At 34.5% G+C, this 14,994-nt stretch overlaps 1 protein-coding gene across 2 annotated transcripts in view; it reads left to right on the top strand.

The window, feature by feature from the left end:
- Positions 1-14,994, top strand: part of AGFG1 (ArfGAP with FG repeats 1) — a 63,467-nt gene that overhangs the window by 36,546 nt on the left and 11,927 nt on the right. For both annotated transcript variants that reach the window (XM_039855605.1, XM_039855606.1), the window contains exons 3-8: positions 396-511; positions 4,188-4,350; positions 5,574-5,727; positions 9,697-9,816; positions 11,886-12,095; positions 13,115-13,295. In XM_039855605.1, the coding sequence (XP_039711539.1) occupies positions 396-511; positions 4,188-4,350; positions 5,574-5,727; positions 9,697-9,816; positions 11,886-12,095; positions 13,115-13,295 (944 nt within the window). The remainder of the gene's footprint in view (positions 1-395; positions 512-4,187; positions 4,351-5,573; positions 5,728-9,696; positions 9,817-11,885; positions 12,096-13,114; positions 13,296-14,994) is intronic.

Here is a 14,994-nt window from a genome sequence, read left to right as displayed (position 1 = left end):
GCTACTGGCCCAGTTCCTCTGTTTTCTGGAGTCAGGGAACTGAGGTTCATAAAGGTTACATGGCTGTGCTGATGGCTTACATTTCATGATCCTTCCCAGACCAGAAATTCCTGAGTCCTCTTTAAATCCCATTTCACTATTTGTTTCCCTATGAGGTGTTGTTCTTTATGATGCTGTTGCTAAGATTTTACTGCATACTGTGACATGCTTAAATAAATTTAGTTTCTTCACTGGTTGCGTCTTCATTTCTCATTGTGATAAATATCCTCATTGAAAGCAATATTATTACAATTAACTAGGTTAGTTTTCTGAGAGGATCATAATTTTCCCCTTAACATTTCATTAAGTGAAGATGTTGATTTTTAACACTTTTGTTTTTTTAATTCTTTCCAAAGGTCTGTAAACAGATTTGGCTAGGATTATTTGATGATAGATCTTCAGCAATTCCAGACTTCAGGGATCCACAAAAAGTGAAAGAGTTCCTACAAGAAAAATATGAAAAGAAAAGATGGTGAGTGAATAGTTTGTATTTAGAACAAAGGCTCCCCAAGTCACATTACTTATGGGTAAGATTAGTCTGACACAAGGAAGGAAGAGGGGAGGGAGGAAGGAAGGAAGGAAGGAAGTAGGTAGATAGAGAAAATAAGGAGATAGCAGGTAGGTAGAAATATACCCTTTATACTTTGGCTTTTTATTGGATTTGGTTTCCAAAAACCTTTACTTCTACTTTATCTTAACTCAACTGCACCTAGCAGCAGCCTATTCCTTATAATTACTAGGCCTCCTACCCTTTTTTGGAATGTTAGAATCCTTCCTTTAAATCCTTTACTAGCCCTTTTCTAGGCATTTTTAGTCTTATAAAGCCTCCTTTCCTAAAATCTTTATTCATTTAGCAAGTATTTATTTAGTATCTTCTGTATACCATGCACTACGTTAAAGCTCTTGTGTAGTCTATTTATAATCCATTCACTTAATTGTGTCTCACAGTAGCTCTTTGCTCAAAATATCCCTTATTTCCTACCCAAGAAATCATTTTACCACGTGGTTAAGAAGGGAGCATTTGTACTCCCATAACTAAATCTATCAGATGCTAATTTTTAAAAAGACATTAAAATATGTTGGACGTATGACTAGTAAACCTTTTAAAGCAGAGCAGGGAAGATATCCTTAGAGCTAGTGTTTAATTACTTCAGACCCTTAATTTTTAGCTATATGAGCACAATTTAGTAAGACTTACTAATAATGAACTCTTGGTTGTTTCTTTATCAATATTTAATAGTGTGTATCACTATTTAATAGTGGGTAAGAAGGTGAGGGGGAGAGTCACAGATCGAGGGAATAGATAATGAAGAAGTAAGTGGCCTGCTGTTTTCCTGAAGCGCTGTGTTTTAATAGAGAGAATGATATAGCCAAGAGCCTGTTTTGGTCCCGAAGGAATGCTTGCTGTCGTTTATGCGTGAGAAGCATCTCTGATTTTTATGCTCTGCGAACTTTGTGTTCTTACTGTTCTCTGGAGGAGGCTTTCTTCCCCCCTCCACAAGCCAAAATTAGCCAGGGCTATATTATAGTCATTAGCACTAGATACTTTAGATGTGAGTATAGATAAAACATACTAGTAAAATTTCAGTTCAGGAAAGAGGAGGATTTTAGAAGGCAGGGCGATAGTGCAAACGTGGTATCATAAATGGGTCTTAGAATGAAATATGTATATAATTATCCTTTTTATCATTTTAGTTTCTAATTTCCTAGGCCTGTAGTTAAGACCTTTCTTCTCGTATAGCCTTGCCTAATTTTTGATTTTCCAACAGTTTTATTTCTACCAACTTAGAATGTTAGTTTGAATAGGGCTTAGCTGGGATTTTGAGATAGTTTAGCTTCAGTTAGCAAGTTTGCAAGAGAAAACTGTGTGACCAAGAGTTGATAGAATTAAAACCACAGGACCTTCCCCCACCCCTGCCCCCGCATTTATAATAATAATAGTAGTAGTGGTATACAGTAATAAAATTCATTCGAACCATAACCCAAATAACCGTAAACCTCAAATAATTAAAATTTGTGTTATTTTTTTCTGTCCTGAGAAACAGGGTAGTAGTAGTAACAAGTGTAACGACAAATGCACACTTTAACTGTGAGAGGGAGGAGGGAGTGACCAGCATTTAGCAGGGCCAGGACCTGTGCACTTGGAATGCGTGCCCCAGCACACCTGTGACGTGTCACTAGCGAGCAGTGCCGCGGGCTTTTAATGCGTCGTAAGAACTGTCCAGACGCAGACTCCCTAAAAACCCTTACTGTGGGCGACTATGCGTAGCACAGTGAGGCCATTGTCATCTGAAGGGGTTTTGAAATTGTTCTTTTGACCAGTTTTCAAACTTACTTCCTACGTTATACGAGTTTAGCTTACTTTTAAAATCAGATGAGTCTTTTGAACCAAATACTGTTATCTAGTTTTATCTTTTGATAAGATGTGGCCATACTCAAAAATTGATATCAGTGATATGCCAAATTATGGGAGAAATAACTTCTTCTGTACATTCTCATATTCCGTCATCTCTCCCATTTACTGGAAAAAACGAAGTAGTTTTATTGTTTGTGATTATTATATAATTTGATAATAGCTAACTCTTTTGTAGCTGTCACCTGTACCAGGAAGTGTTCTAAGTATTTTATAAATGTTAACTCATAAATTTATACCTCTCAGCAACCATTTCTTCATTTTATAGATGAAAAATCAGAGGCACATGAGGAGTTGAAGTAGCTTGCTTTAGGTTTCATAGCCGTTGAGTGGTGGAGCTGCAATGTGAACCATGTCTCTGGAGTAGAGAGGTGCTCTTAACCATTCTCCTGCTTTTCGCACCTACTTGATATGGAGGGTGGAGAGAAGGGTAGGATAGGACAAAACCAGGAAATACAGAACGAGAGCTCTTACATGATCCCAGCCCTAGAGATCAGCATTGCCAATATTCTGGCATTATATTCTTACTGCCTTTCCTTACTTTAACTCCATTTCTCCCGTGAATCTTATATTTATGTGACTGGGATCAAACCGGAAAGACCCATAAAGTAATATGGACATCTTTCCCTGTCAAAGAGTAGCTGTGTGGTATTATATTAAACGGGTTTAAGAGTGTTGTTTGATTCCTACTGGCCAGTATCTTATGCTGCTATCCATTCTGAAACATCTCCCAGAATTCAGGAACTGGCTAATCCAAGTACAAGGGCTCCTGTACGTATTGTATACTATGATCCAGAGGTCTTCAGTGTCAAGCCAGCTGCTTTGAAAGCACGATGTTCTCAGAGGATCCAGAAGTTGGCAGAACCTCTTAGGAGTTAAATACAGAAAGCCACATCAGTCAAACTCTAGTTATGAATCTAGAAGATGTTAGATGACTTAGTTCCCTGCTCTGGTACTGCCAGTTTCTATTCCCCCCGGAACATCAAAAGCATACGAGACCCCCAGGGAACACCACTATAACCTTCAGTTAACAATTGCTGCTGTTACTTGTAATCATGTGTTTAGCAGGTTTGGGGACTCCAGCATGCAATAAAAGAGAAAATGATTAAAAAGACACATGTACCTGTATCTTTGTACACTTACCCAGATATTATGCAGGTGGTACTTCTGGGCACAGAGCACACCTATTTATGTATTTTAATAGTAACAAAATTTGTAATGTTTACACTCAGATCAAATGTGCACAACTTAGGTTACAAGTGTTTTCATTTCTATATCTCCTTTTGTCAATTGCTCCTGTTTAAAAATTGGGCTGTTGATTTTATTCTTAGATTTGTAATAAGCCTTTTTGTTTTACACTGTTCACTGTAATATAATAATGTTTCCCCTTTCTGCTTTGTTTCCGAATGTTACTTATGATCTTACAATACTTTAGTTTTTAAAAATTATAGTATTAACTATTCATCATGATAGGTCCTCTTTAAAAAAAAAGCAGTTATTATGTTTATCTTAGAAAAACTAAGTAAATGAAAAAAGTTTTGTGTTAGTCTTCATTATCTTTCCTCTGAGTATTTCAATTAAGTGTAGTCTTCAACTATCAACTCTAAGAGAATTTTGAAATAAGATTATTATTAACAGTCTTATACAAAATTAGAATTCAGCTTGTCATTCTTGATTGTAGTATTTCCTGTATTTTTCTTAGTTAACTGCCTGCTCAACTTTTCATGTGTTTTAGGTATGTTCCACCGGAACAAGCCAAAGTGGTGGCGTCAGTTCATGCGTCTATTTCAGGGTCCTCTGCCAGTAGCACAAGCAGCACACCTGAGGTCAAACCACTGAAATCTCTTTTGGGAGATTCAGCACCAGCACTGCACTTGAATAAGGGCACACCTAGTCAGGTGAGTAGCCGTTAAGTCTCTGTAGGGGCTTCTACTTAAAGGAGGACTGAGTGTCATGAATTGGAGAATTCTTTAAGACGGAAGTGTAACCTCGTATGCCAGTAGTGTTCTGTACGAATGGCTTACAGCACGTTGAAAGGTTGTTGGTTAAATGGTCGGAATGTGTATATGTTTGCTCCTTTGCTCTTACTAATATGAGTTTCTTTGAATTCTCTACAGTTTTGTAAAGGTATACAGGAATGTCGCTATAACTGTCATATAGCATACAGTTAGTAAAATTTGAATCTGTGGTAACCATCAGAGTTAGAACAATACAGCCTCTGTCATGTACTTTTGCAGGAAAGGATTTCTCAAGCAGTAGAATTTTCTCCCATGCCTGGTTGATTATAAAGCACGTTTATCATGGAAACACACGTGACTTTGCATTAAATACCTTATTCTAAAAAACTGAATACACCGAAGTCTTTTTCTAAGTCAGTACCTAAAGTTTGTACTTCTGAACTTTATTATGGTTGACTGAGCTATGACAAATCTGTTGCGTGATACTGTAATATCTACACAAGAATGGTTCTGAGGCGCGGTACTGTTTCAATTAAATCCCACTCTTTTTAATCATGCACACTAGGGCAGTGGTCCCCATCTTTTTTGGGGACCGGTGCTCTTAAGAGAATCTAACGCCTGAGGATCTGAGGCGGAGGTGAGGTGGAGCTGAGGCCGTGATGCCGTGGTGATGCTAGTGCTGGGGAGCCGCCGCTCACCTCCCGCTGTGCGGCCCGGTTCCTGACAGGCCGTGGACCGGTATGGTCTGCTGCCCAGGGGTTGGGGACCCCTATACTGGAGCATCTGGTTAAATTGCTCTATTTTTACAAAAGGTTTGTGTGAAAAATGAAAAGAGAGTTAATTAAGTCAGCATATCATAACTCTTCCTCTGAATACAGTTATGTCTATGAAAGCATCTCTGTCTTAGCAGCAAGACCATTTTGTGTCATGAGGTGTAACAATTGTTGTAATTATATTTTTTTGCTTTTGACTCTACTTAAAATTGAGAGATAATTTGGGAATAGATGTTTAAAATTGTTGCTTTTCAAAAAAGAAAGTATTAAAACTATAAATAAAAGATATAGTTCTTAAACTGTGTCTTAAGTTCAGTGAATTGAGAATATTGTTATAAAAATTTAGCAGATCTGACTGGAAACACTTTATAGCTAACATGTGGTTTACAGTCCCCTGTCGTAGGTCGCTCTCAAGGACAGCAGCAGGAAAAGAAGCAGTTTGACCTTTTAAGTGATCTTGGCTCGGACATATTTGCTGCTCCAGCTCCTCAGTCAACAGTTACAGCCAATTTTGCTAACTTTGCACATTTCAACAGTCATGCAGGTAAATGTTTTTCCCTAAGAGCTTTTGCCAGAAATGTCTATAAAACACCAAGAAACAACCATGTTTAAATTTAAATACCAGTAAACATATTCTGTTGAGAATGTTTGATCACTCGACTGTTGAGGTCTAATATGTAATTGTGTGACCCTGGTGCCTTTTAATCACGAAAGAGACTGTACCTTAATGTCAGATATTGACGTGACCTCCTTTCATAGAAAAATGGGAAAAGACCAACATATTTTTTTTATCCTTTGATATGGACCATTTCAGATATTCAAAAGTGACCAGATAATAGAACCTATGTATACCCATCTCTCATGGCTGATCTAGTTTCATTTCTCATTTTACTCGTTTCCTCCTCTCATTATTTTGAAGCACATTTTCGACATATTAGTTTATCCTTAAATGCCTATTTTATATATATCTATAAAAATAGGACTTTCTTTGTTAAGCGTAGTTATGGTAGTATTACCACTCCCTAAATATTAGTGATAATAATAATAATTCATTATTTTTCAATTTTTTTATTCCAGTTCAAACACACACACGACACAGACACACACACACACACACACACACACACACACAGTTTATTCAAATCAGGTGTACACATGGCACTTGTAAGATACTTCTCTTAGTCTGTAGGTTTTTCCTCCATCCTTTTTTTCTCCTAATTTATTTGTTAAACAAACCAGGTTATTTGTCCTGTTGAGTTTTAAGCAGTCCTATTGTCTATTGTGCCAGCGTGGTGTCCTTTATTAGGTTCTTCTCTGTGTTTTACTGTCAATTGATAGAGATTTGATTGATTGCAGGTTATTTAGAGAGGGGGTGGTGATGGTGGAGGCAAGCCTACTTACTGAGGGTTTAAGAGGCACATAATATTGATTATCTGTGTTTGTAATGTTAGCAGTTGCCCAATGCTCTGGCATCTGTTATGCAAAATTGTGATATTCTAAATTTGTCATTCCTTCATTTATTACTTTTTAAAAAAAACTTTGTCATCTTCTACAGAGATATGTAGTTAGAAACATAATTTTCCTACAGAATTTAATAGTTATTTTGCCTGGTAATAAACATATTACAGCACCTACATACTATAAACTGCAATTAATTTTTGTCATGTACTAGAGATGTCAGACTAAATTGCCTTGCCACCCAGTTACAGAAATGAGTAGTATTATGCAGTGCAGGAGAGACCATGGTGCCCTTTGTAAAGGGGGATGTTCTCATCTGTTGCCACATGGAAATACAGGTTCAGGATTATTAAATATATTAATTTTCTTTAAAGGGAAGCAAGAAATCTTGTTTATTTAATGTGAAATATTCTCATTTTAAATGAGAATTGATGAAAAAAATTTAAAATATTGTATAGTTGAAACAAAGTTTATCTCTCAGCTGCATTTGATGGGGGTTGTTAAGTTTCCATCTTCTGGTCTCTGTATTTGCCTTCCTTTCTCATGAATACCTGTTTCTCACTGAAGAGGAAACACAGCTCTCAGCAAAATTTGGGCTCATTCACTGGTGCCTTAAATTCTAAAGTTAGTTGACTCCTTTGTACTTTTTGAAATAAGATTATTTAATACGTATCTTTACTATTTTGTCACATTCTGTTTGTGTAAAGATTGCCTAATTTTTGTAGTATTGAATTTATTAGTTGCTTAATTTCTAAAGTTGCGTTTACCAAAGTTTCATTCTATACACTTAGAAATTTTAAAAGTTTATAAAATAAGTTGTTGGAGATAATGAATAGATACAGTGTCTGCAAATAAAAACTGATAGAAATATTACAAAACCCTGTCTTACCATAATGAATAGATGTTTGAGTAATGTGTTTGGTGTTCTAGTTGGGAAACACTGGGAAAATAAAAATTTGATAAAATAGACTTGACTAACAAAATGGTTTGCATCGAACTGATTCTTTTCCTAATGATGTTTGACACTCGTTACATGTATATTTTCTCCTTATGATGTTCTAAATATAAGTTAAATGTAGAATATGTAGTATTATATACTACATATTCCTATCTGTTTGAGCTTAGGGACCCAATTCTTATTTTTACAAGAGACAGATGTATTTCATTTGTTCTCAATTGTATAATTAAATTGTTCAAAAAAATTAGAAACTTACCTTTTGGAATGTAGCCCACTCTTAATTTGAGAACTTCCTATTCCATGTTCTCTATTTGGTTTGTAGTTGTGTTATCTATATGAATATTACATATTTTGGACTTATACAATAATTTTGTCTTTTAGTAGAATTTTCTTCTTTTTGGCCTCGTATTTCAAAGCTCTTAAATAATTTATTCTTATTGTCTCATAAGTTGTAGAATCACAGTGCTGGATTTGCAAGTAGAGAGCATCTAGAGAATCTTCTCATTTTGCTAGTGAGAAAACTGCTAGAGCCAGAACAATCGGGGGCTTGTCCGGGGCTATATACAGTTACTTATGTTAGGATGGACTTCTCCGATTCTTAGCTCAGATTCTCTTTGCACTAAACGGTACTTGCCTACTGTCGTTCTCAGCAATACTAAATGGTAACTGTGTTTAAACTTGTATTTATTATTTAAACTTGTATATGTAGTCCAAAATGCTTTTCAGGAAATTAAAATTTTAATTTATTAGTATTTCATTGTGACATAAGATTGCAGGGTATCCAGAAAATACAGAATATTGTTAAGCAAGCAGTAAGCGGCCTTTTAAATTAGGTACTTCTGTATAGTGTTTGAGAGCTGGGACAAACGTGTTTAAAAAGGGTTTTTAAGAACCAAGTGTGAGCAGTGACCGGTGGGATAGCACCCCACGTTTCAGAAGTGCTAGGTGTGGGTACTCAGGAAGGGAGTGGCATGGGTATCTAGTAAAAGGGGGTCTGTTTTAGGTATATTTCCTCCTCTACTGTCATGCCCTCTCGGATGTATACAAAACAGTATTGCATAAAATGCTCTAAATTTTCCTGATTTTCTTTTAACAATAATATTTGCTTTGTTAATGGGAAAATATTTTGTTTAGTAATTTTTTGGGGGGGTTGTTTACAGGTAGAATACATATATTCATTTCAAGAGCTTGGTCAACTCAGGAAAACAAGGAAATGATACCTATATGAAATCTTACTACTTTGAGTTAATGCAGATTTTTTTTTATGTACATGGTATCATTTAACAAAGTGGCACATGAAAATGTATCTGGAATTTATTAACCTGTTTATCTTACTTTGTCATAAACATTTTTATATAGGATTGGATATTTTTTTACATGACTTTTTTAGTGGTTGCATTATATTCATCATATGCTCCCTCATTACTTCACTCATTGCTGGCCATTGAGTTTTAACTTTTTTGTATGAGGGGTACTTGTAATTTTTACTAGTTCTCATTGTATCTTACATTTTAATGTGTTTGAAATGGCAGGTTTCTAATAGAATGTGAATATCTTTAGTTTATTTGGCAGTCGTGTCCTACTTGTTACACATTCGTGTTTTTTTTATTTTTTTTATTTTTATATGCCATGGTGTGACATAGTTGTAAACTTAAAAAAAAAAAACTTTAGTGTAATTAAACTGTCTTTATATCAATATTTTAGATTCATCCAGCTGATGAATCACTCATTACCATTTTAAATCTGAATTTCCAGAATGTATCCTGTATCCTAAGATTCTATTTGCTTCACTATAACTTATATATTTAGTGTTCTTAATTCAGAATTTCCTTTAATGGAGTACTATTCCTGAAGTTACTCAAAGGGTATCGTGTACACATTTATGATTGCGTAAAGTGTTTTGGAAATTTTGGGATAAATTGCTTGAAATTGGGCTAAATAAATGCTGATAGGATTGAAAATCTGATTTTTAAATGAATTCTCCTTAAAGTGAGTTCTGAGATGTAGAAACTTTATAAAATTCTTAAATTCATTTGTCATGTTTTTCATTTATAGTTTTCATATTCATTAACATATGTTGTTCCTTACCATTTACAGCTCAGAATTCTGCAAATGCAGATTTTGCAAACTTTGATGCATTTGGACAGTCTAGTGGTTCGAGTAATTTTGGAGGTTTCCCCACAGCAAGTCACTCTCCTTTTCAGCCCCAAACTACAGGTAGAGCTTCTCCAGCATTATGCTTAAATGTTTAAAATGAAGTAAAACTCTCTCGATGTAGATTCAAAAATTACTCTAAAAGTAAATTCTGTAATTATCTGAGTTTAAAGTAGTTCTATCTTACAAAGCTCTGGGGAAACCTGAAATCTTTATTTTTTTCTGTGATCATTTGTTTTTCTGAACTCTTTGGTATATTGTCTAATTCACAGCATCTATTCTCCTTTTCCTGCACACGAATCTTCCTTAAACTTCTTATAAACAGAGGGATTAGAGTACTAAAAGTGTTTTAGGTTCATAGAACACATTGATTCAGGCCGTAACTACAGGAAGCTAATTGATTGCTTCCGTAGAACTAAAAGTATAAGTAATTTTCAAGGCAACAGGCTTGAAAAATAAATATATTTAGTCAAGAGTAGGTTATTTAACTTAACTTTAATCAAATGTGGAAATAGTTTTCTGTGCAGGAATTGGTCTTTAAACATTGAATACTCTGCCATAAACTGTATTGTTTTCAGACACTCATTGAACCCTTGTTTAGATCTTTGGCTATTTACTTTTCTTTCAACTTTAACTTTGTGTACTGTCTTTAAGCCTTTTCTTTCAATTTTCTTTTTTTTTTTTTTCTTTAAATGTCATCATTTACATAATTTCTGGCTGTCCAGCATTTAGAATGCTTTCATCTAGCTGCAGTTTTGGTGAATTTTCTTCAGCTTTTCCTCTCCAGGCTACCAACAGTAAGTTCTATTGTCAAGTAGGCATCTTTTGCTAATTTGTATGTTTTGTGCTGTATTTCATGGCGTTTTCACTTATAGAATGTTAATCATCTTTTAATAATAACCTTTCATAAATGCTCATTTTTACTCCCCTCTTCACTATTACTAAACAATAAGAGTATACAATAAGAGTTAGTTGATTTAATAATTCTGTTTTTAATAATGTGAAGTAAATTTCATCACGCAAACTTTGAAAGCTTTAGTATGTACTTTGTTCACCAGCTACTTATAATAAATCACAATCTTTTAAATACACACTTAATTGGTTTTAATTGAAAACAACCAGAATTTTAGTTTTGAGAGAAATTTTATCAGTATATGTTTTATAAAAAACTAATTGATAGAAATTTTTTTGTTTGTTTAAAGAGAGGTGTCTCTCTCCTGTTTTTAAAATATCTATGTCTACTTTGCTATCACTTTACAATATAACTGTATATGCTGTTTTGATTGCTGAAACTAATGCATAGGCATAAAGAGCTGGTATCAAAAGTGTAGAATCCAAAGCATAGAATGAAATACCTAGCTTTAATCTTTTGGTAGTCTTTTAAATAAGTATCTAGATTACAGAACAGACTTTAAATCTTAGCAAGATATATCCAATAGGGACCTTTAGGTGAGTTATGCTCTTTAGAGTCAAAAATTGATATATTTAAGTTATTTTTATATTGTATACTATAATTTTTATTTTTTGAACTATATAAAATAGGGTATGATTTTACTGAGGATTTTATGGTGTTATATATGTGTTAAATTATGTAGAATAATAGCTCTTCAAGTAAAATAAGTCCAAAGCTCAAAGATCACCTTTTAAGAAATTCTGGATCAGAATAGTACATCTTAGACATTTTAATTTTCTACCCTGGGATTCATTTCAACCAAGTCTTTATTAGAGCTACAAAAACTTATAGCGTAAGATACTTTGTTTGTAGAGTCTCTTTAAGGAGAACTAGTAAAAGATCACAGTATATAACTGAATGTTCTATAAAGTAACCAATCAGGTAGGTAGCCTAGAGTTACTCCCCTAAGAATTATTATATTCTTTACTCCAGGGTAGATAATTACAGGTAGAAACTTGTGATTCTTCATGTTGCCAGCCAGGGCCTTTGAAAATCTAGTTTCGTAAACTATAAAGTCACATGTAGATGGTTAAAGTTGAATGCTGTTTGCTAGTTATTATCTATAAGAATGTAGGATTGCTTATGGAACACTTAATTTAGGAAGAAATGATCACATAATCTGTCAGAGGATATTGGGGAAAGTCTAGAAATTTCAAGTGTTTTGTTTATTCTGTTACAGGTGGAAGTGCTGGATCAGTAAATGCTAATTTTGCTCATTTTGATAACTTCCCCAAATCCTCCAGTGCTGATTTTGGAACCTTCAATACTTCCCAGACTCATCAAACAGCATCTACTGTTAGTAAAGTTTCAACGAATAAAGCTGGTCTACAGACTGCAGACAAATATGCGGCACTTGCTAATTTAGACAATATCTTCAGTGCCGGACAAGGTAATCAAGCTTTAAACAAAACAAATACAAATTTGTATATTAAACAGACCTTTAAATTTGGTTGTGTTAAAATCTTAGGATGCTGTGCATTTCTTAGTTGTACAGAAATTTTGTTTAATTGTTCATAACTTTTTTGATCTGAAATACCAGCTATAAAACTGAAAGCATAGAAACTAATTTGGATACCTTCTAGTTTTAAAAGAAAATAATCGAAACTTAATTTTATCTTAGAAAGCATGCTTTACTGTTCTAAGGCCATACTGAAGTAAGAAATCTTATTAATAAAACTGAAAGGTTATTGGGTGGTTTCTGTGGTATAGTCATTTTGAACTCTTTTCTATTAATATCTTGATATTTATTTTTAAAAACCTTTTTAACAGTGTATTTTTATGCCTAGTTTGGTCTTTGGGCCAGTATTTTGCCTCTGAGAATGCATAGTGCGGTGGGGAACAGCAAGGGTCTGCTTTCAAGTTGGATTCTGTGTCCTGATCTCTGGGCTTGCTTTCTCATCTCCGAAATGAGGGTAGTAAATAGCATGGAACCCTGCAGTTATAGGCATTTTGAACAGTGCCTGGCCCATACTAAGTGCTCAGTAAATATTTCCTCTTATTACTGTCTCTGATTTTCTCATGGACAACCCTGGGAAAATGGTATTAATAAATTGTTTATATCAGGGTCCAGCATTTTAAGTTCACATGAATGAAATGCACCTGTCCTAGAGATGTTACGTAGCACTTTTTGAGAATTCCTTTTTTACGCACAGTCTAGACATTTTATCGGTATAGAGTCTTAGTTGTTGTTATAATTGCAAGATTCCATCTTTACCACAGTGGTGTGTAGCACAATTAATCTTGTCTGATATTTTTTAGATTCCTTATTAGGTAAGCCTCTAGAATCCTGTCCATTTATTTAGCTCCACGTCAGTTTTAAATTCACATGTGTTGCATGGCAAATGTGGGTTGATAAGTTGAAAGTATAACTTTAAATTTGGGGTGTAATTTATTTTTGTTTGTTCACAGGTGGTGATCAGGGGAGTGGCTTCGGGACCACAGGTAAAGCTCCTGTTGGTTCTGTGGTTTCAGTTCCCAGTCAGCCAAGTGCATCTTCAGACAAGTATGCAGCCCTGGCAGAACTAGACAGCGTTTTCAGCTCTGCAGCCACCTCCAGTAATGCGTACACTTCCACAAGTAATGCTAGCAGGTACCTTGTCTTGGTGTTCCTGCTTCGTGCTTTATCTTCTAATCTTTTTTTGCAACTCTGAATAGTAATGTTAAATAATGACTGTGGGGGACATAATTTCAAAATTATTGAATATTTTTATAAATTTGAGGAAACTGACTTTAATTTGCTAATTAAAATATAATTCTTGAATAATTGCCATAATTTTATATTTTCATTTAATCAAAGACTTCGTTACTTTTTTCCTTGAACACCAAACTGAAATTAAGAGTATGTACACATCTCAAAATGGACAGTTATATACAGATTTAATTGTGCTCAGCAGAGAATCATTTATTAGATTATATACTTTTAAGGTACAGTTTTCAGTCATGAAGACTGAATACTGAAAGGAATATGTTGCAGCCTTAGTTGTAAATACACATTTTTAGAAATATTTGCACCATAGCCTAACACTAATTCCATATCTCTTCAGTGTGTACTGGAATTTATAAATAGACGTATCTATTACTGTGTTCAAATATGTCTGGCATGAAGGAATTCTTGGCAGGGGGAAGTTGAATACATTTGAACAACATCAGCTCTTTAAAGACCTTAGAGTTTCGACATCTTCCTTTTAGAGTAAAGGAAACAGACTCTGAAGTACAGGTGACTCATCTATACAGTGTTTTAACCGTCTTATTGCTTTTCATTTCTGAGGATTGTCTCTTCTTTCTTTTGTTATCCTAGTTATCCTATGTCCTTTTAGCACCATTTCTAGAGAGAAATTCTAGGATTGTAGTACCAACTGCTTGGGCTCTTGGTAATAAACTTCCCATATGCCAGCTGGAAAAATTAAATCCAGAGAATAAAATTAAGAGTATTTATACATTTTTTGCTTTGTTAGTTTTATCTACATTACACATACGCAGTAGTGGACCATAACGGGTCCTAAAGTCTGGAAACACAAATACATAGAACAAAGGGCTTAATGATACTACAGTACAGTGGTCCATGCGGTGTTTGGAGTACCTGAGGCCCTTCGAAGGGGTCTGCGAGGTTAAAACTATTCAGTAAATATTTATGAATATAGAGTTAGTAATTCTGAGCAATTATTTGTGTTTTCACTAATTGACATTTGTATTAATGGTGTAAAAACAATGGCAGGTAAAGCTCTCTGGAGCCTTAGCGTGAATTAAGGCAGTTGGCACCAAGCTGTACAAGTAGTCATCAGATAGTCATTATTTTCTTACCACTATACATTTACTTTTACTTATGAATAGTCTTGATTCAGTTGTTTTTTATATGAATGTTCTCGATGAAGCAGTAAAAAACATTTTATTAAATCTTGATCCTTAAATATGTCTATTTTCTCTGTGTTGGACTGAGGTGTACGTATCAGGGAATTTTGCTGCATACTGAGTGAGGTATGGTAGTTGAATCGTGGAATGAAACAGCCACTGTTTTTCGAGACCATGATGATTCAGATTTGAGTATTTGGCAGATACTTTCTAAAAAATGAAGTATTTAAGTCTGTCACTTTAAGGAAAACAACTGATAATATTCACACATTTAAGCAAATTTTGGAAAATTTATTAACATGAGCTTGATAACTTCCCATTACTTTTCTGATGAGGTGGGTGGTGATATTAATGAAGGTGATTTTTTTTTTTTTTTTTTGCTTAAAGAAATGTGTTGACATTTGGAAGATTGACATCAAGTATTTTCCAGATGATGTAAT

This window comes from Pteropus medius, unplaced genomic scaffold (assembly GCF_902729225.1).
Source record: "Pteropus medius unplaced genomic scaffold, Ma_sr-lr_union100, whole genome shotgun sequence".
Classification (NCBI taxonomy): Eukaryota; Metazoa; Chordata; class Mammalia; order Chiroptera; family Pteropodidae; genus Pteropus; species Pteropus medius.
The sequence above is the reverse complement of the archived record's forward strand: the minus strand, read 5'-3'. Positions and strand labels throughout refer to the sequence as shown.